Below are 22,008 nucleotides of genomic sequence, written 5' to 3'. Positions count from 1 at the left end.
CCGGGGCCACACTACAAATTTTTTGCATTCCTCATCCTCATCACGGTGGTGATGGTGTTGGACCCCCTTCTCCTTTGGCTCTCGAGTGTCGCAGCTCTTCCACCACTTCTTCGCCCCGCCGCCGCCACAGCTCACTACGGATCTCTCACCTGTCGTTGTGTCCCGCAGATACCGCTCCATCTGCGGGAAAGTCATCTCGGGCAGATCCAGCACCGCTCCGAATCGCTCCAGAAACGAACAAACCTCCGCGAAGCTCGGGCAGAGCGCCGGGCCGGAGCTTCTCGCCACCACCGGAGCAGCCATCTTTCCAGGCGGAGAAAAACAGGAGGGGAGGGCTCGCTGCTGGGATGCGACTGTGCGCGAATGAAATGAATGGAGGGAGTGAAGCGTCTACCGGTGTCAAGCCGGACGACGCGAGAGCGCACGGCTTCCGGGTAGAGTTTTCAAATTAAGACCACTTGAAGACGTGCGTTGTGTTCATTAATCAATAAAACGCCAGTAAAATATGTAGAGGATCACTTATAGTTCTGTAGACTACCGCTAAATCCATTTTAATAAGCTAAACGATGTTGTGGCAGTATATATGTTTTGTTACCGTAAGACACACATTGCATGCCTTTATTTTAGGCATTTAAGACATCCTTTTCCGGTAACTGCGCATATCGTAATGCAACTTGATACAGCTGCGAGAAGTTGGGAGGACCAGGGAAGGCAGAGCGAGAAATGCCCAGAATTCAACGCGATAGAGCAAAAACATTTCAACATGATTTTGTTATATATTCCTCTAACGATTCCAGAATAAGTAGGGTTAGCTGAGCATATAACCACTCTTCATTAATCCCTCACACACATTACAAACCTAACACACGCATATGATTTAAACGGACCCCACACATGTATTCTTCATTATTTTTTTCATATCTACAGCTTGTTCTTTGTAAATCGTCGCTTCCACGAAAGCCCAGCACCACTGCATGCTGCGTAGTAGACAGACCGGGAGGGTGCTGCCTTCACGGACCGTTGGAAATATTTTCCAGTCAGTCAAATGAAAGACTCGTTTTCTCAAGTACACTTTATTTTGAACTTTTAACTGTAGCTTAACCAATTATACCTTAAGAATGGCAAACAGTCTCGTATCATCATTTTGACTGCAAATGAAAGGGCTTCTCACAGGAGAACAACACATGGGAGCCACAAGACAACGATGTTGCTTTTCCAAAGTTGTGATTTAATGATTTTGGTGATATTCATGCTCATGAGCACTTTCACTTTTGGCACTTTGAGTACATCTCGATGCCGATACTTTTGAATTGTAACACCGTATTTTTTACACCGTATTATTACTATTTTTACGTGAGAAAAAAGAAAAATACTTCTTCCACCACTGTTCATGGGTAATGAACCTTTAAACAATACAAGAACAGACAACAGCACTGTACGTACTTGATTGCCCAAAGCACAAACTCACGAGCTCCATTCAAAGGCGGCGTTGCAACTGGAAAGTCGTGCTGTCGATTTACACTTGAAGGCATCTGTTTTTTAAGAGGGACGGACGAAGTGTTTTGTCTTCCAGGAAGAAGCCCGATTCCAAGCTTTTCGAGGTTACTTGTTTGTGGCCGTCTCGTCTACCGCATCGTTTCACGCGCCTCTGCGGCCCCTTCACTGCGGAACTAGTTGTGTGTCGTTGCAGCCATGCCGTTCTAACTGACACGCATAAGTTGGCGGGAGCAGGTCGCTCGGTAAGTTCATTCTCCTATTTTACGATGAATTAAAAACGAGCCAATTCAACTAGCCAACCTGGTCTGTGTTCAGTGAAGTTCGCTTCTGAAAAGTCCCGCTGACGCCTATTTATTACGTTACGCGTGTGGGGCTAACTTTCGTTAAATATCTCAAAGTTAACCGAGCTTCCAAAACAAATTTTATTTATTTTTGTTGCTGAAAAATATGATTAATAATAGTCACTATAAAATGCACTGCAAAAAAAAAAAAATCGATCTAAACAAAGGAGCCCGTTGATGTTGTGGTGAGACGATCAGGAGTTGTTTTTTTGTGCTGTTTTTTTTTTTTTTTAAATAAATAAGCGCATGATGATGATCTGTGGTTGTCTGCTGTACTTTATCAGCCTCTTTTGGTAAATAACCACAGGCTGTTTACCTGATGCTTTAATTTACATTCAACAAATTAAATTTGCCTGACTAGTGCTTAAGACAAAGAGCGCTTAAGACTGGGGAAGAAGGACTATCATAGTATAATTTCTTCCTATTTTTCATATAGTTTGGGCAGGCACTTTTCTGACTGGATCTGAAGACAGGTCAGTATTCAGGTCCCTCCTAAACCAATTTTCATTGAGATATATGGGGGTGGACAAATTATCTGATGTATTTTCCCACGTGACAAAAAAGTTTATTTAATTGCTTTCCCCAAGTTTTGTTGCAAAATGCATGCACACACACTTGCGCGCATCACTCTATTTTTGTTGTTGTTGATAATGTATTATGACTATTATTATATAGCCTGTATCTGGTTCAAGTACTTTTCCATTAATATGATGTGGTCCTATCTCATGTGTATTCTGCACTGTTCTCTAGGATATTGAGACATTTCCAACAATGTTTCAGTGGCGGCCTCAAACAAGCTCAGTGTGTGTTCTGCCTCTTCCTGCACTGTGATAATATCCGGTTTTGGTTGTGTATTTTCACACTGTCCAAATGAAATGCTCGAAAACTAAACAGAAACATTTTCAGTATTCTACGCAATGAGCGTCTGAGGTGCTTCCTAATTATGGGTGTCCGCAGGTGTTATTGATGCGCCGCCGGTTGGTATCAGAGCGGTGAGATGGCCATCGCTCACGTGGCCACAGAGTATGTGTTCAGCGATTTCCTGCTGAAGGACCCAAACCAGGCCCGGTACCGCAACGTCCGGACCGAGCTGGCCTTGGACAAGATGGTCACCTGCGTGGCGGTAGGGCTGCCCCTCCTCCTCATCTCTCTGGCCTTCGCTCAAGAGGTTTCGGTTGGTGAGTGGGGGAGCTCGGGGAGTCGAGGTGTACAGAGCCCATTTTTTTTTAGCTAAAAGTCCAGGGTCAACACTAGATCAAGTCCAGACAGGTTAGTTTAGGAAGCTTATCTGTAGATTCAGGTTGGGCCTGGTCATGTTGGTCTGGACAGCTGCAGACGCTCGAGCATTGTAATCCATCATTACATAAACTTTAAACTTTTAAGAGGCTAAAAAACAACTTATAATCTCACAGTCAAACCGACAAGCAGCCTGATCTGTTTTTCTTTCGAGGCGCCTGCAAAATGAAAATGTTAAAATAATGATTTCTTCTTCTTCTGGTGTTTCAGGTACCCAGATCAGCTGTTTCGCTCCAAGCAACTTCTCCTGGAGACAGGCCGCTTATGTGGACTCGTACTGCTGGGCGTCCGTACACACACACACTCTACCTCTGTGGCTGCACAAGGTACACGTGCACATGCACACACATGCGCACACACACACATACACAGTTCCAGTTGCTGAAACTCTACAGACTTTAGTTTGACAACGTAGACATTACAAGTCATTACGTCGTGCAGTGATGACAGACTTCGGTTTCATTTTCATGGAGATGTTTTTGGCCTAAAGGCGTTGTTAGGTGTGTGTCTTCTTACATTCCTAAAAGTCACTAATACAGAGCTCTCTCTCTCTCTCAGTCTCTCTCTGTCTCAGTCTCTCTCTCTCAATATTCAATTCAATTTAATTAGCTTTATTAGCATGAACGTTGCAACAACAATATTGCCAAAGCATCAAAACGCATCAGAAAAACAGAATAGAAATATACAATAATAATAATAATAATAATAATAATAATAATAATAATAAAAAAAAAAACAAAAAACAGATTGTGTGTGTGCATGTCACTCACTGTGCCTCAGGTTGTGACACAACAGGACATAAATGGCAAATTATACTCCTGCAACTACAACTGCGGCTGCCCACGCAGTCGGATTGACAGACTCGTTTTGGTTTTTAGTTCCTGTGCGTTTTCCATACACCAGAACAGTAGGTGGCGCAACGACCGTTTAAGAGTCGACATGCACACCAACGTTCACCGATATCTCCCTCCAGGAATTTACTGCCTTCTGCGTGTATAAATGCTCATATTTGTGGACCTCTTCAGCTAAACGTTCTTCAACGGGATCCATTGTTTGTGTTTCTGCTATGGCTTTTAAAAACAGCGGTATTATGCTATGAAATCGGAAATGCAAGACTGAGAAAGGATGTGTTTAGGGGACCAATCACAGCCTTGCGGGCTTGCGTTGCTTTGACGGATAGTCAGAAATTTGGGGTGACGCACACAAGATGGCCGATTTGACCACGCAAGGGCGGCCATGCGTGTCTTGCGTCTCTGCGTAAAACCCGAGTATAAATCAGCCTTAAGGAGCCTCTCTTTCTCCCCCCCCCCCCCGCCTCTCCCCAGGATCAAATATTGTTATATATTATTGCACATTTAAATGAGCAGAGCGCTGCTTCTGATTTTACCTTGTGCTACACTTCTGCCGATTTACAATTATTTGCATCAAAGTAAGAGTCTGAATGAAGCTCGTCTTCACCTGAATATTTTCCGCCTCTCCTCTAGTTCTTCCCCTACATTTTGCTGCTGGTGGCGGTGATGATGTACACGCCGGCGCTGTTCTGGAGATTTTCAGCGGCGCCCCTCCTGCAGTCAGACCTGGGCTTCATCATGGAGGAGCTGGACCGCTGCTACAACCGCGCCGTCACTCTGGCCAAACGCATGGCCACGTCAGGACTTCTCACCCCAGACGGGTACAGAAATAGACCATTTACACAGTTCTTACACAAATAAAATGGTTGGAGATTAGAAGCAGGCTTGATAAGGTTTGTTTTAATTAAGGGCTATTTTTTTTAAGAAATGGAGTGAAGTGGGAAGAGAGTCCCAGAAGGATGTTAGTAGAACGTGAAGACGAGTAGGAGAAGCTGTTGGTGTGTTTTAGTGAGGGATTTTGGCCAATGATTTGTTGCAGTTTATCAACAAATGTGTACGCGTTTACTAGACATCACAGGCCAACTACACCCTTCAGATATGCAGAGGAGAAGCAGAACCTCAGAGGGTAAACATGGATGTTTCCAACTAATGAAGCCACCACACACTTTAGATTCAACAACACAGTTCAGCTGAGTGGTTACTACAACATGTAATTTGTCATTTATGTGGCATGCAAAATGTTATCCGAATTTGATTCCAATCACTAATTTGTTTCAGCACTTAGCATGAGACTACAAGCGAGAACTACTCTAGGTAATATGACTGTTAGTGATCTACAGAGACGGGGACTTCTGAGGAAAAAAACTTACCAACGTTTGCTTCTTTTTTAAAGATGCTCCGTTTCACTTTTCTTGGTCTTGCCATATTTAAGTGAATCAGTTAAAGCACTTCATCACCCTCCACTCTTTTTTCCTCTCTCTCTCTCTCTGCACTTGTGTTCCCTGGACCCAGCGATCCCACTGAGGGCTGTTTCAATTACCCGCTGGTGGAGAAGTTTCTAATGACCAAGCGTTGCTCACGGTCGATGCTGTTGCACTACCTGTTGTGCCGCGGCCTGACTCTCATCACCCTGCTGTGCGCCTGCGTCTACCTGGGCTACTACCTCCGTCTGGCCTCCGTCACCGATGATTTCGGCTGCGAGCTGCGCGTCGGCCTGCTCGCCTCCGACCCAGGCGTCCCCGACAAGGTGCAGTGCAAGCTCATTGCTGTGGGAGTCTTCTCTTTGCTGAGGTAAGTGTTATTTGGTTAATGACTGGATGTTTTGATTTACGGTCATTTTATTTTTTTATGATAGTCGTAGAGAAACCTCTCGCCATACCTTCTCTCCTCTCCAGCCTTGTCAACCTGGTCCTGTTCATTGCGCTGATACCCGCGGTGATCTATGCCGGAGTCCGTCCCCTCTTCTGCACCAAACACGCCAGCTTCCTGGAAACCTACCAATCACTGCCCACCGTGAGCATCCTGCCCAACCCCGCAAACCAATGGGACGATCTCTCTCTCTATCTGCTCTTCTTGGAGGAGAACATCAGCGAACTGAAGTCCTACAAATACATCAAGGTGCTGCTAAAAAGTGGTGTGCTTGTGTGCCAGCATACAGGGCTGTGTCCTAAATAGTCTCCATTTACTATTTAGTGCACTTTTATCAGTGGATGCTGTTTTGAGTGACATACCAGGATGTTCTGCTGCATGAGGTCTCTTTTTGCATTATCCATGCTCTTCTGGCCCATATCCTTTTGTGCAGCAGGTATATTAGCAAGGGCCAAAGTTCGGTTGCCATGTTTTAAGGAAGTGGTATGTCCAGATTGAACGCGTACTGCATGCAACAGTACCCGCTTGTGAGAGTAGCTGTCTACTTAGTAATACTGGTACAATATATGGTCATAAAGACTAAAAAAAAGAAGAAATTCTGACTGCAGGTGTTGGAGTTGTTGAGGAGACAAGGCGAATGCTGCGGAGAGGACTTTGACTCCATGGGCCTGCTGCAGACGCTCTGCCTGGTGAAGATGGACAGCGTGGATGGAAGGAAACCTGCCGGTGCTGCCGGCAGCCACACAACAGCTAAGAACAGCTGCAGCCATCCGAACTCGGGAAACGAAGACGGCAGGATGGAAACTGAGATGAAAGGTGAGGTCAGGTGAATTTCTATGAAGGATTTAAAATCACAATTTTTAAAGCATAGTTCTGTTTCAGAGGTAATAACCATCTCTACTTCATCAGTTGGACTGTGGATAGAAATGTGCACTAATCATGTTTCAATTTTAAAACTTTGTTTGAAAGGACATGCTGAGGGAAGGATGGGAAATGACTTTACAAGAATACAAACAGTATTGATTGAAAGCACATCATATAACAAAATTAAGTTGTACTGTCAGTGTTTTAGTTCCAGTTGGGATCAGACACTTGTCTGCTTTCTGACATAGTTATATGGAAAGGTCAAGGCTAATGTTGTATATTTTTTTAATTTAAAATGACAATTGTACACTTATTTTTGTATTTTCAGAGCTTATTCCTCTGCTCGACACCGACGTAACGGGCAGCAAAAGCAGTGAGGGAGAGGCTGTCCGGCAGCGAGCGGTGTCACCGGCTGCTGGCACGGCCATGGAGACCTGGACAGAGGGGCGAGGGGCGACCTGAGGGGAAGAACATCGATGGGAGATTGAAGCGACGTCATCATCAAAGAGGACGAGTCGTTCATCAAACTTTTGAGTCTCTTTTTTTGAATGATGCGCATGTTCTTTTTGCATGGTTTGAGAGGCCGATTTTAGTTGTTTAACAGCTCAACATAGGTGAGACTATACACACTGGAAGGTAACTCATGTTGGTAGAGATTTCAGAAATCATTGACAATGTTTTACCTGCACACTAATATTCCACTATTAATATATTTTGTGCATATAAACGTAGTTGGCGAAGACTAATTTCTGAGTAATAGGTTAAACACGAAAGTGCTAAAATACATGTCATTAGACTGACAAACAGTAAAGAAGAACATTATTAAAGACAATTTGGCAGGATGTGATACACATTTACCAGGGATATGGTTTTCTTTTTTAGTTTTCTTTACTGATCCCTATTACTGAACAAGTTGATCACACACTGGATATGTTCTCTGTGACTATTTAAAGTCAAAGCAGTTTAGTATGCTGTAAAGGTAGTTTATTACCTTTTTTATATTGCGAGGGTTTTAACTGATTCATTATTTGGAACGCCATGTGACAATTTTGACTTTAAAATCCAAGTTAGGGTATGAAATTGTCAAAATTGCAGTCATGTGATCTTCAATTTATTTATTTGCACTTGTCATTCTGGAAGAATGTACTTTTATTGAGATTATCATTTACATTTTATGGTGAATACCTCTATGAGGAAGTCATTCTTCATCCTTCTGTCTAAAAGTGATTCGACGCAGCAGCTGAAACCTAAACGTTTGTTCAAATATGTCACATTAGGGTTTGGGGTGTTTAGTTCTCTGGTCTATTTTTAGAGGATTGTTCTCAAATTTTGCAGTCATTGGTTGGATTATCTCTTATATAAACTGTTTACTATGTGGTACAAATGCAGAATGTGACATTTATTGTCATATCTCCCCCCCCAAAAAAACAAATATGGTACAAGGCTTTTTTGCTTAATGTTTTCCGATTGCATTAAAATGTGACCACACATCACAGGTAATAACTCTGCTTTAGTTTGAATAATACTTTAGGTAGTTGGGTTGTTGCAACCTGGCATTAGACGCTGCTTGCTTGTTTGGAAATCTCAGGGATAAAAAAATCTCACGACATTGCATGTGATCGTCAGTGTTTACAGCTTCTTCCGTTGTCCGTAAATATGCACTAAGAGGAACATTTGAACATATTGTCATGAAATGACGGTTTTGGTTAGATCGCCTCGTCACTCTCAACATTGCTGTATGTTTAAGAACTGCTCTGCTGTTTTTGCCATATAAATATTGGGGTCCCATGTTTGTGCAGTGGGGCACTTTATTGATGTAAAGCTTATGAGTGTGTTGTGTTGTTTCTGAGATGTCATGTTGATGTTTGAAACTGCTGTTGTTCATGTTTATTGGCTTGATTATTATAATTGGAGGATTGCCTGCAGTCTTCGAAATAAATATTGAAAAATATATTGGCCGCGTTTCCCAGATTTTTTAAAAAGCTCTTAAGCGCTTCTTAGGAGCTGTGAAAGGACGCGTTTCCCAGAGTCGTTATTAGCTTAAGACGATCTTTCACGAAGAAGGAAACGTAAGACCAGTCTGACACACTCTTAACAGCAGAAGGAATTTAAGAACGCGTCTGGGAAACACTCCTATCTTAGCGCTCCTTCTTAGCCGAACCCTTCTTAAGTCCTTAAGAACGATTCAATCTGGGAAACATGGCCATTATAGGTAATATCTAGTAAAGCAGTGCTAACTTAAGGTAAAATGTCTTTAAGCAGCCTAGTCAGGATGGGGTCTAAAACGGTTTAGAAGTAGACATTGTTGAAGTCAATTGGTGAAGCTCAATGGGAGAAAAGACACATCAGGCTTTACAATTGTTTCTAAGTTTACTCTATTTGAGGATAGATCGGTACTGGTTGAGGTCAGTGATTTATTTATCTGGTATCTAATAGTTTGAATATATTTGTCTCTTTTACTGATAAGTAATAGGCTGCTCTGGTATTCCTCTATGTTTTAAGACCATCTCGCCAAACTAATCGAGATTCTCTCAAATTCCCGCTCAGAATATATTGATTGTCTTTTTCAGTGGTTTCCTAAAAGAGAAATGTATTGGGAATGCTCAATGTAATGGTGTAAGCCAAATGTCTGCTTTAACTGCCATTACCTTCCTGTTTGAGGTTGAGCCTCACAGTGATGCATTCACTCTGAACTGGTTACTGCAAGCTAGGCTGTGGAAGGTCAGTGAGATGCACAATTAATAGGTGTCAACCCCCTTTAACAGAACATGTAATGATACAACAAAAATATTAGGTAAATTCTTAAGGCTGGCTCAACTACCCACATCTGCATGTATGGTCAAGACTAGTAGCCAGTCCCAGGGCTCTCAGCCCACAGACCGGACCAAGCAGCAAGATTAGTCTGAGACTGATGTCCACTAGCCAGCCCACATCCAGGCGTCCAGACCTCGGAGTGACTCCCCCGTAAGTGATCACATTATATGCAAACAATGTAGATGTTTGTTAAATTAGTTTTAACTATTTTGGACACAATAATGAGCAAATGTTTTGATTGTGTGTTGCTGGAGGGAAAACCCCAATGGCATCCCATTTGCTGACATTTCCAGGCACAGAAAGAGGCCTGTTCACCAGCATTCATCACCTGTCGGTTCCAGAGATGACTGGTGATGAAATCAGACCACATGTGGTTTTATCCTCCACACCTGCCAACTTGGTGTGGAAATTCCACAAACGTCGGAACGTCTAATGCCTTTGTGTTTGGGTTCATAACATCATCTGTAGCCGCACAAAGCTCTGTGAATTTCACTGGCTCCGACAGAAAATGTGTCTGCATGACGGCCGCTTCCAGTGCTACTTCAGGCTGACCAGTAGCCAGTTTGATGAACTGTTGGCTCGGATCGGTGACAGGATTTCACGGTTGGACACCAACTACAGGCGTTCAATCCCAACTGCGGAGCGCCCGTCCACCTGTCTCCGGTGAGTGGCAGTTTAATAAAAATATATTCATGCTTTTTGTCTTGTCTGTCCACAAGATGTAAGGCAAGCCACTTTTTAATTTTGTGTTTTCTTAATGAAGTTTGGATCCATCAACAATCTCCATTATTACTCAAATTAACGTAATCCATATTATACACAGATACGGCAGCCATGTATTTGTTTAAACACATGCATAACAACATACTATATAACTTATTATGTAAACTAATACTGTCCCTGATGTAGCCACACCTATCTGGGACTGCACTGTTGGGGGAGTTCATGGCTGTGCCCACCACAGAGGACTGGAGGTCCATCGCTGTGGGGTTTGAGGAGCGCTAGAATTTCCCTCTCTGCTGTGGAGCTTTGGACGGAAAGCATATGGTCCTCACGGCTCCTGCCAACTCCAGATCCCAGTGCTTCAACTACAAGGGAACCATCTCATTGGTTCTCCTTGCAGTTTTCTAGCTGATTGATGTTGGGGGCGACAGCAGAACCAGTGATGGTGGGAGTCTGGCCAACTCAGCTTTTCGCCAAGCATTAAAATCTGGCACCCTCCAACTGCCTGCTGACATCTTACTACCCGGAGCTGATCACCTAGGACTTCAGCCACATCTTTTTTGCTGACGAAGCCTTCCAACTCAGGAAAACCATCATGAGGGCCTTCCCCGGTCCTGCAGAACTTCCTGCGGAGGACAGCCCAAACTGCAGTAATGTTGCACGGTATACCGATACTAACAAAGTACCGCAATACCCGTACGTTAAAACAATACGATTTTGCATATTTTAAGTATCGGTACATTCTCGAAATAGCGCTTCCTTAAAACTGTTTCGCTCTCTCTCATGCTGCATGCAGAGAGAGCATGGAGACCGAGCTCAGGGGGGCGGGGCTTAGGGCTCCGGTGGAGCAGCAGCAGCAGCAGCGGCTCTCTGACAGGGGGGGTCATGGCCTGAGCTCAGGAGCTCTTGCTGACCATCCTCTGCTTGTAGAAAAAAAAGACGCCAGGAGTGTAGTCTGGAGATACTTTGAATACAGTGCAGACTGTGAGGGCCACTGACACCGATAGACACACACAAAAAAAAGCAACACAGACAAAGGGAGGTCCATCATGGCCAAGCACCTTTCAAGCAGACAGCTCAAACTTTTTAAAGAGTTTAACGAACGACAGGTAAGCAAATGTAATTATAAACATGAAAAACCACAAGCTCACCCATATACAGCCACGAGTAGCATTAGCCTAGTTTGACTACAAGCATTTATGATTATGAAGTCAGAATGCACACAAAAGTGCAAAATGGTGACATGCTGGTGTAGCTTGAGCCACATAGTTCAAGATTATTAATAAGTGCATTTTTCAATAAAGGGGAGAAATTACCCCTTAATTATGTGTCAATCTTTAATGTACCCATATGATAGCTTTAGGTTTTTTTCACCTCAAACACACATCTGTAAAATTATTATTATTAGTAGTATGGAGTATTATTATCTACAATTGCTCATACTTATGGAAATAACTATATAGTCATCCCGAAAATAGACCTACATAGCCATGTATGATCAACGCTATGATGGCACCATGTAGTTTTCATTAATATCTTGCTGTATGCTAATACTAATATTAATGCCATTTGTCAAGTGTTCAAAAAGCTGGGCAGAAACAAGCTGGTCAAAAAGGGAACCATACAGATGTTTTATTTACCACTATCATAGATAAATATACCAGTATTGTATTTATGGTATCGTATCAAATTCTAGTATCGTAAGTATTGATATTGTGATATTAATGGCAGGTATCGTATCAAAGTCATAATTTTGGTATCGTGACAACCCTAAACTGCAGTGGGTGTACCGGTTGGAGAGATGGACTCAGCGAGAGAGGCCATCGGGTGAGGGAGGCCTTCACATCCTTCTCTGCTGAAAGAACTGTCCCGTGGCAAGACACCGTGTAACGCCCAAATGAAATAATGATCATGGAATAAGTAACATTCAATAAAGACAAACAATTAACAAACAAAATTGAAACAAGTTTGTTCCCTAGAAAGATTGTCCCCCAGACATTTATTCCAATGTTTCCAAATTCAGCACCACAGTGCTAGCTTCATAAATCAATTTATGTATCTGAAATTTAACAATCTTTTCAGGGAATGAACCAGGCTTTTCAAAAATAGTTTGTCCTCTGATTGAGGTGGAGCATTAGAGGCACTTTTTAAGGCTTTGAGGAGCTGCTCCTCGATGTCCCTCTCCTGCTCACTGGCCATGGACCATTTTTTGGGCCCTTCTTGTTCTTGTATGAAATGGAAACACCATATTTTATGAAACTATTGCATTCCATCACTACAATAGCTTGTAAAGATATTTTAAAGATAGTTCATGTTTGTCATAGTGAAATACATACCATGATTGCATTAATTAAGTAAGTTAATTAAGTGGTCTGGCGAAAGCAGCAACATCAGGAGGATTGCCTTGAAGCTCTAGAGACTGAAAAAAAGAAGAAAAAAAGCATATACACTACCGTTCAAAAGTTTGGGGTCATTTAGAAATGTCCTTATTTTTCAAAGAAAAGCTCAGTTCTTTTTCAATGACAATAACATTCAATTAATCAAAAATATACTCTGTTTGTTTTTTAATGTAATATCTACAGAGCTGTATAGAGGCCCATTTCCAGCAACTATCACTCCAGTGTTTTAGTGGGACATTATGTTTGCTAATCACCTAAGAAGACTAATGGATGATTAGAAAACCCTTGAAAACTCTTGTGCAGTGATGTTACACAGCTGAAAACAGCTCTGCTGGTGAGACAAGCTATAAAACTGGCCTTCCTTTCAGCTAGTTAAGTATCTGGAGCATCACATTTGTGGGTTTGATTTGACTCTCAAAATGGCCAGAAAAAGAAAACTTATATTTGAAACTCACCAGTCTATTCTTGTTTTAAAAAATTAAGGCTATTCCGTGCGAGAAATTGAGAAGAAACTGAAAATTTGTCTGGGTGACCACAAACCTTTGAACGGTAGTGTACATGCATTCAAAACTTTCCAAGTAGTCCCACGCCTTCACTGACGGCTCTCCATGCAACATCCTTTTTTAATCTGTTCATAAGAATAGGTATTGTACAGCTCTGGGTGTCCACACACGGCAAGAATTAGTAAGTCCTTCATTTTTGCTGATGCAACTAGGGCTGCAACTAACGATTATTTTAATGATCGATTAATGTGCAACAAATCTTAACAATGAAGAATTTATAAAAAAAAATAAAGAAATACAAATCAGAAAACTTAACAGGATTTGTCAGAACTTGTTCTCTATACTCACAGACATGCACACTCACAGATGCACACACTCACACACATGCACAGACACACACACAGACATGCACACTCGCACACATGCAGACACACACACACTCACAGACATACACACTCAGAACTCAGGGAACAAGAGATGATATTCCAGAAGTAACACTCAATGTATCAACGGATAATTTACGGACTGCACTCTACCTAAACAAAGGTTGTTCGTTAGATATGGAACTACAAATCCCTGCAACACTTCCTCTGCATAAAGCCACATATCGGACTGTTGAACGCAGGTCTGCGTTCTGCACCTCAGGAGATATTTACTCGTTGCTTCTCTTGAAGCAACGAGTAAATTTTAAAATGAAGTATTTTAAAATGAAGACGTTATCCAACCCAACAGCACGGCTCAAACACGGAGAATAAACAACTAGCTAGCGAGCTAACGACAACGGTTAGGCTAGCTGCTAAGTTATTGTACACGCAACGCGACTATGCAGCGACATACGAGAAGGTACAGCGCACTGCAGAAGCTCCTGGACCTCCTGTCTGCGGCGCTCTGCTCCACTCAACTGTTTTGTTCAATACTCAAACATCTCCGCGACTTATTGAGTGGCGTAATAATCGCGCGACACAACGAATCGATAATGAAATTCGTTGCCAACTTTTTTAATAATCGATTTTTATTGATTTTATCGATTCGTTGTTGCAGCCCTAGATGCAACAACAACGGCAGGATGGCAGTGAGGACGCGTGGAGAATCTCAACGCTGATGGTGTGAACGCAGCATAAGATGTAAAGAAAAAAGGTAATCTGGGTTTTTGGAGAGTTGTATGTGGGTTGTGTTGCTCAGTGTTTGTTTGTTACATGTTTGTGTTGCGTTTCATGTTTGGCCCACAAGATCAAGGCTTGATCGAGTCTAATAGATAAACACTTATCTCATTAATAATGAAATAAAAGAATAAAGTTCAAGAACAATAATAAGAATGTTTCCATGTTAAAATGGGAGTTGCTTTCAATGCTTTAGGGGCAGGAAAGAGAATTAAAGCAATCTCTGAATGACATTGCACTGTCTGCATTCCTCAAAAATATTCCAAATTTCTCAACATCTGTCATGTTCTTCTTCCTCACTTCTGCAGGTGCATCTGCTCAGCATACTGTTAACAAAGTTTTGGCCAGTCCGAGTAGTGAGTGTTGCCCCCAATGTGTCCCACAACTATCACAGATGGAGGATGTTTCAGGCCTCAGAGGCCCTGAAGTTCTGCCATTGTTGGATCCATGTGCAATTCCTAATGCCATCCTCAACTCTCACTTTGGTAACTTGTCATCCACATTTACCGTTTTATAAAACATTTTAATCAGAAGAACCACTAAATAATTATAAAAAGCCCACTTACCTTTAAAACATGAGAAACCATGCTATGATAGACACAACTATGTGTATTTTTCATTAGTATTAAGGTTTACAAACACTGATCATCACAAACTTCTCTGCAAGTGAAAAAGTAATGAGCTGTCTGTGAAAAAAAAAATCATTAAGACTGGAAACAAGTTTACTGAACGTTTTATCTGTGAATGAATACATTACAAAAAAGGCCCAAAAGGACACTTATAAGAATAAAGATATTCATAAAGCCCTGTGATGGACTGGCGACTTGTCCAGGGTGTACCCTGCCTTCGCCCCTTGACAGCTGGGATCGGCTCCAGCGCCCCGCGACCCTAATGAGGATAAGCGGTTAAGATAATGGATGGATAAAGCAGCACGTGGGAGTCGTCTTGGTCACATAACACGCTCTGGGCTTATTACAAACTATGATCTAATTTACATCCACATTACAGTGGAGAACAGAGCTGACTGCAGGACTCAACCCTAAAGTGACCACGAGAGACACAACAGAGTTTATGATGTTAACTATGAACTACAAAAGAACATTATTTTCTTCTTCCCTGACTGGCTGTCCGTCATAAAAACACGGAAACTGCTGTGACAGAGTTTATAGTCATCAGCTTCCTCCCACAGTCCAAAGACATGCAAGTTAGGTCCTTTGGACTCTAAATTGCCCATAAGTGTGAATGTGAGCGTGACTGGTTGCCTGCCTTGTGATGGACTGGAGACTTGTCCAGGTGAACCCTGCCTTCTTGACAGCTGGGATCGGCTCCAGCGCCCCGCGACCATGATAAGAGGTTCAGATAATGGATGCTGTAAATTTGTAAATTTCCCCACCGCGGGAAAAATAAAGTAATATCTAATATAATAAAATATGTACAAGGGTATATTATTAACATTGAAGTAATTTATTTTTGCTTTACGAGGAGACATATCCTATTTCATAATAAACTCATTACCTGCTTTACAACAGTCAACATCCAACCTTTAGATCAGGCCTATTCAACTGGCGGCCCCCGGGCCGGATAAGGCCGTTTGAATTGAGCTATGGCCCGCAAGACTGCCGGCAAATCAGTATAGTTTGGTAAGAAAAAATAAAATTAACGGAAACGGACACGCCTCTTTTATACATTGAGACATCTAACCCAGAGCCATTGAGTTTCACTGTTGCCTCAACCAAACCTGTATGGTCAAATCTATATGTTACGCACCCGTGTTGGTTGCCGTAACCCACTCCTCACTTGCACTCTGGTCTGGCTGCCCACTGAAACGCCTGCGCGAGCTGACGCTACCATTAAGCGGCAAAATGTCTCTCAAAGCCGAAGCGTCATAAAGTTCACTGTGAAAACCGCCAATTCCAAAGTGAATGGACTGAAAAGTATTTATCAGAGCCACCAACTCTCACGCTTTCGCCGTGTGACACACGCTTTTTCATGTTTTCACACGCTCACACGCCACACAACCAATATCTCACGGCAAAAAAAAAGTCTGGGGCGCGTTCGTTTTTTTTCAAACTCCCCGACGATAGATGGCGCTAAGGAGCGCATCTGTAAACCTATTCGCTGCGTAGACATCCTGTTTACCCGAAACAGACAGTCGCGGACACAGTCCCGCGACTGTGGGACCGCCGGCAGAGAGGAGCAGAGAGATGGAGGTATCGGGGCTCTCAAGTCTCACGCATTGAACGTGACTGTCACTCATTGATCTTAAGTCACGCCCACCCGACACACAGCTGTTCGCTGCGCATATTACTCGTCGTCTCTATTTTATGTTAATCTGGTGGATGCTGTTTTACCAGAATCATCTGACTGTTTGTGTTTATGGATATGAACCTGCAAAGCACCTTATTTCTGCTTGGAAATGTTGTTGAAGGCTTATTTACTATTATTGTGATGGATACTGTTTCAAGATGTTCAGTTTATTATGCATTTTCGGGATATGGAGCTGCTGTAACTACCTAATTTCTGCTTGGAATTGTTTTTGAACAGGCTACTACTATGAATACTATTTTCAAATTGTTTTCTACATTTGTGGATTTGGACATGTCAGGAAAAACAATGTCTAATTTTTTGTTTGTTTTTTATGTAACTTTTGCACTTCTGTATCAAAGCTTGATAGCCTTCCTGTGTTTTGGAATGAAATGACAGTCTGTAACTAATTATATAAAGCGGAAGAAAAGTAATGCGTGTGTGACTGTTTACCTATGGAAATATACATTACTGTTTTTCATTTTTAGCCATGATTTGATCAATATTGTGTGCGGCCCTCACACCCCGCATGATTTTCTTATTTGGCCCGCTCGCTACTGAAGTTGAATAGCCCTGCTTTAGATTATAAACAGTATCAGAACTAGTTCGCTGTCATAATTAAAGCCAATCCTCCGCAGCTTCTGTGATTATGATTCATTAATATTCCACACTTCATCAGGGGAGAGCGCGAACGCAGTCCCCCACTACCAGAAATTATGCAATCGAGATTCCCACATTTGGGGAATTCGCAGAGGTCAGCTCAGCCGAAGTGCAATGGCCAAGCCTCGCCCTGGGTGAACCACCTTCTTGATCATGGTATCTCCCTTGCCAGGTAAGTATGAGTTGTACACGGCCGAGGTCGGGGAGTCTTTCACAGACATGCCATGTTAGCTGATGGAGCTAACAATATAGATATTACCCACAAATACACACGATGAGAGGTCTGATAACCAACAGGACATTTATGTAGAGCAAAGTTATGTGTAATATGGTTACAAAGATTATTTACGTTGTACTTAATGGGTACAATTCCCACAATGCAATGCTGCGTTGCCATATCAAAAGGCAACCTAAACTCACTAGCTGTATCCATGTATCTCCAACTAAAGAGTAACAGCTCAACAGAGAGTTCAGATGAGACGCAGCAAAGTCAAACTGCAGGCAAAAGTAGTTTGATCCACATTTTAAATTCAGAGTTTAAGAATCAAATCCCACGTGCTCTGCTTCTCACACATTACAACCGCTTCCTGTTTCTTTGTTCATTGCTGGTGCTCTACTAACTTACTGCCATCTACTGGTCTGGAATATGAACAACGCTGGTTGTTTAGCACAAAGAATACAGTTCTACAATAGACTGAACATGATTACCTTCATAAAAGGAAGGATTTATTGCACATCTGTTGTGTTAGACTTGTACACTTGATGAACTAATAACCCAGCCTTTTTTATTTATTTATCTTTTAATGAAATATATATGTTGTTGTTTTTGGCGTCTTTATTTTTATTGTGTTATTATTTGTATCCTGTGAACAGTGCTGCTGCCTCCAGGTCATCATTGTAAATGAGAATTGGTTCTCATCTGATTTTAAAATAAAATAAAAACTGACAACTGATAGAATACAACATATGTATCTTTAAATCCCTTCCCTATGGCAGGAGGCTAAGGTCCAGCAAGACCAAGACCTCCCGCCACACACCGTTTTTACCCAGCAGCAGTCGGGCTCATTAACAGAGCCCGGGTCCTCCACTGACTGACTCTGTCTCCCCCAGGACCTTCCTTTCTTTCCCTTCTCTCCCTCTCTGCCTTCTCTCCCCTGCACATCCCTCCACACATTCAAGTCACTCGCCACTTTACCCATCACTTTCAACAATATAACCTCATTCCGTGCACTTTACTTTACCTTTACTCTTATTATTGATCGCTACCTTTATTTCTTTTTTTTTAAATTGCATCGCTAATTATTTACTGCATATTTACTGCACCTTACTTATTTACTTACTTTGTACTTGTTTATCCAATTTTTATTTTATACTTTCTCTTGTATAGTCAAATGTTCTCTGTTGTTGCTGCTGTTGTTTGTTGTTGTGTTGTGATGCACCTTCCGCCAGGACAAATTCCTCGTTTGTACTAACTCACGTGGCAATAAAAAGTTTTTGATGTATGTGTATGGCAAACAGCTAAATAAATTGTGTGTGTGTATATAGTATGTATGAAGTCTAACAACAAATTGGATTTACAGTTTTCCTAAAATGTGGAGAGAAAAGTGAACTCAGCAGTGTGTTGAACAAAACGAGTTAGAGCATCTGAACATTACATTATCACTGAGTAAGACAATCAGTTCCACAGCTAGCAGAGCGCTTTGTGGCTAACTACATGTTACTTTAAACACATTTAGGGGGTGCACCGTTCCTGGAGGTACTGCAATACCAGGTCGATGCGTGGAGTGGACGGAGCAAGCCCCTATTCCATCTCCCTATTCCAAAAATCAATTTAATATATGGTCCCCGGGTAGGGGACGTATCAGATATTAAACTGATAAGAACAGATACTACACTTGATCTTAGCCAAAAGGCCGAGAAGCGATAACGTGAGACAGCCGGAGAAGAGGACAGCATCCTCCACACAGCCAACCTCACTGATGGGTCGGGAACTGAACTATAGTCTTTTGGGTCGTTATATGAAACAGGAACAATGTGCAATAGTACTGATGTAGCACTGGAGCGGTTTCGTTTGCGAGGTTTACATAAACTTGTGTTCATAGATTCGCCTTCTTGTTTATTTCCGGACACGTGGTACGCTGTCGTCCAATAGGAAGCAGAAACACAATAAATATAATTCCCGACTTGCAGACACGTTAGGATTCATATGTTGATAAAAGTTGATAATTTCTTAGATATCATGTCACGAAGTTGAGAAAAGTAATGTAATTCCGCTTCAAAACTCCCTGAACGACAACAAGTGGAGCTCTGTCTCTGGTGGAGAGCAGCGCTAACTGCACATCTCACCGTCTTCAGCCTCTCTCTCAGTTACACTAGAAAACCCAGCAGTGCAGTCCTTCACTAGTTATTTGACTTCCCGAACACGTCATGTCCCGCTGACGTAACTCATCCAAAGCAAAATATAAACATTCAGAAAGTACATAACGAAAAAGATATCAGCAGCTCAAATGTGTACCGTTAGCTTCCTATTAAGGTTTTTCAGAACATTTAATTACGTTTTAAACCGCTGAAATAGCAGCATAAGCGTCGAGTAATACATATAATGTCAACAACCTCGACGAAAATACAACAATGTTAAAGTGCCGTAAACGTCCGCGGTGTCCTTCACACCAGCGCACGATGTTATAACACAACGGTAGGAACAAACATGGCTGAGTCGTGAAGTACCGTTAACCTGCTGTTATAGCGGCTGAAAGTCTACACCAACGTTAAACTGAAGCCAGCACGACACCCCGACAAATATTAGTATTGACACAACTCAGTCTTAACTCTGCAAAATTATAAATGTAGCATAAAAACAAGACATTTGATTGAGACACGCTCGCTCTGAGCCATGAGCTCTGAGCTAACATCCACTTAGCTAACTGTTAGCTCACACTATGAAAACACCTCTCAAGAGCCGGAAACCACGTGTCTTCCTTACAATTGTTGTCTTGATAAAACACGCTCTACTATTTATATAAAAAAGGCGAGTTAAGTCAAAATGAACTTACTGAAGGTTGCCTTTGATAAATGCTAATGGTTGAGGGGTTCCTGCTCAAACTGCAGCGATGTCTCATGCGCTTGACCGTGTGCAAAATGACGTCAGCTGTCGACAACACAAGTTGAAGAACACACGTTATTGTGTCAATGACAAACATGGTGCGTGTAATTCATCTTGTGTAGTCTCAATGTGCTGCTCTTTATGCTGCACGTTGACTCATTAAACCAAATCTCAATTGCATAATTTCTGGTAGTGGGGGACTGTGTTCATGCTCTCCCCTGATAAAGTGTGTAATATTAATTCATCATAATCACTGAAGCTAAAAAAAAAAGGTTAACTTTATGTATGATCAAGCCAAACTAGTTCCAGGTGATGGAGAGATGAAGCTTCATGAAGCATTGGTGCTTTTCCTCCAATTGGTTCGCTCGTGAGCCAAAACTTCATGAGGCTTCGTTTGCTCTACTGCATCACCAAGTGGACAATGAATGTAAAACAGACAAGAGTGATCATAACGACACCGTGTGCGAAGCTTTGAATTGAATAAATGAATGAATGATGTTGTGATGCCAGTACATCAATTATGAACTTAATAATATTGTGTCTGTCTTTATGATATAATGGCAGGATCAAAAGGGAAAGTGGAAACAAATTGGGTAGCGGGTTGTGATGTGTCTGTGCTTATGTTACTATAGGTAGAACAGTTTATTATTATTTTTAATGAAAAATCCGAACTTTCCCACAGTGCTGGGCTTTTTGAGACTATTTTGCCTGCTTTATGAAATAACATTTCACAGGGCACAGATGATGCTGGGATACAGAGAGGAATGGCTGTGGGGGGATCTATTGAGTTTCGCTGCCCCTTATATTTCAAATTGCATGGCAAACCCACGAACCATTTTGTGAAACAGTCACGTGGTACGGCTGGCTCGCGAGGCTTCAAACGTCACCACATACGTCACAAACACGAGCCTCGATACGCGCTCCACCAAAATCTACCTGGATTACTCGACACGCGCATCGAAGCCTGGACACAAAAGGACACATCACTACTAGTGTCTATACTGTTTATATTATAAAGGTTGGATGTTGACTGCTGTGAAGCAAGTAATGATTTTAATAGCGAACAGGATACGTCTCCTCGTACAGCAAAAAATAAATTCCTTCACCGGCAGGCTCCGCATCTCGATTGAAAGTTAATCGCTCATGCGCAAAGCTCCTGACCCCGCAGTCTGATCCACTATGGCAGAGCATTTTAAATCAGCAACACTTCTGGAACTTTCCCCACACCACAAGATGTTCAGTGCACTTGTTCAAGCCAACACAGACTGGACTTTTCTCACAAGGAAAGAAGAGCTGAAAAATATGAAAATCACTTGTTGCTTTTGTATAAAGTTAATTAATTGCTGGTCTTTGACATACATCTTTAAGGTAAGCAATAGACTGAACATGAACCAAAGAAGGAGTGGTTTGTCCTTCACAAGGACCCTTACTACTGAACAGTACCTGCAAGAAAACAGATGTATGAACTATATATATGTATTTATGTTGCTGTTGCTCCGGAGTGCTGTTATATTGACCGATAACATTACTTTAAAAAAAGCCTGAAATACACAAATTTTTACATCGTTATTGAATTTGACGCTCAATGCGATTAATCGCTGAAAATCATGCGATTAATAAGTTA

General features: G+C 42.0%; 2 protein-coding genes, 1 long non-coding RNA gene and 2 other non-coding genes across 8 annotated transcripts in view; 1 reads left to right on the top strand and 4 right to left on the bottom strand.

Annotated features, from left to right (window-relative positions):
* rsf1a (remodeling and spacing factor 1a) overlaps positions 1-303 on the bottom strand; it is a 20,453-nt gene extending 20,150 nt beyond the window's left edge. Inside the window, exon 1 of the mRNA XM_068584466.1 lies at positions 150-303. Coding sequence (XP_068440567.1) covers positions 150-303 — 154 coding nt within the window. The remainder of the gene's footprint in view (positions 1-149) is intronic.
* Positions 304-367: 64 nt separating this feature from the next.
* Positions 368-8,669, top strand: LOC137791070 (pannexin-1-like). Of its 3 annotated transcripts, XM_068585773.1 has the most exons (9): positions 368-434; positions 1,574-1,739; positions 2,796-3,016; positions 3,345-3,460; positions 4,619-4,806; positions 5,498-5,776; positions 5,881-6,103; positions 6,463-6,670; positions 7,047-8,669. In XM_068585773.1, the coding sequence occupies exons 3-9, from the start codon at positions 2,836-2,838 to the stop codon at positions 7,178-7,180; spliced, it is 1,329 nt and encodes a 442-aa protein (XP_068441874.1). In that variant the 5' UTR covers positions 368-434; positions 1,574-1,739; positions 2,796-2,835; the 3' UTR covers positions 7,181-8,669. The 3 variants fall into 3 exon arrangements, with proteins under 3 accessions (XP_068441874.1, XP_068441875.1, XP_068441876.1); XM_068585774.1 differs by lacking the exon at positions 368-434 and having other exon boundaries at positions 1,560-1,739; XM_068585775.1 differs by lacking the exons at positions 368-434; positions 1,574-1,739 and adding an exon at positions 2,582-2,639.
* LOC137791071 (uncharacterized) lies at positions 4,545-20,398 on the bottom strand. 2 transcript variants are annotated; one of them, XR_011077978.1, is made up of 4 exons: positions 20,335-20,398; positions 9,367-9,430; positions 5,865-7,176; positions 4,545-5,771 (listed from the first exon to the last, which is right to left on the bottom strand). It is a non-coding gene; the product is annotated as an uncharacterized lncRNA (long non-coding RNA). The 2 variants fall into 2 exon arrangements; XR_011077977.1 differs by having other exon boundaries at positions 4,545-7,176.
* Positions 17,298-17,461, bottom strand: LOC137791185 (U1 spliceosomal RNA). Its single transcript, XR_011077982.1, has one exon. It is a non-coding gene; the product is annotated as a U1 spliceosomal RNA (small nuclear RNA).
* On the bottom strand, positions 19,016-19,206 carry LOC137791193 (U2 spliceosomal RNA). Its single transcript, XR_011077989.1, has one exon. It is a non-coding gene; the product is annotated as a U2 spliceosomal RNA (small nuclear RNA).
* Positions 20,399-22,008: the final 1,610 nt, after the last annotated feature.

This window comes from Clinocottus analis, unplaced genomic scaffold, assembly GCF_023055335.1.
Source record: "Clinocottus analis isolate CAN_PGR_092001 unplaced genomic scaffold, fCliAna1.0.p SCAF_2, whole genome shotgun sequence".
NCBI lineage: Eukaryota > Metazoa > Chordata > Actinopteri > Perciformes > Cottidae > Clinocottus > Clinocottus analis.
Note: the sequence above shows the minus strand (reverse complement) of the source record. Positions and strands in the feature narration are given on the sequence as shown.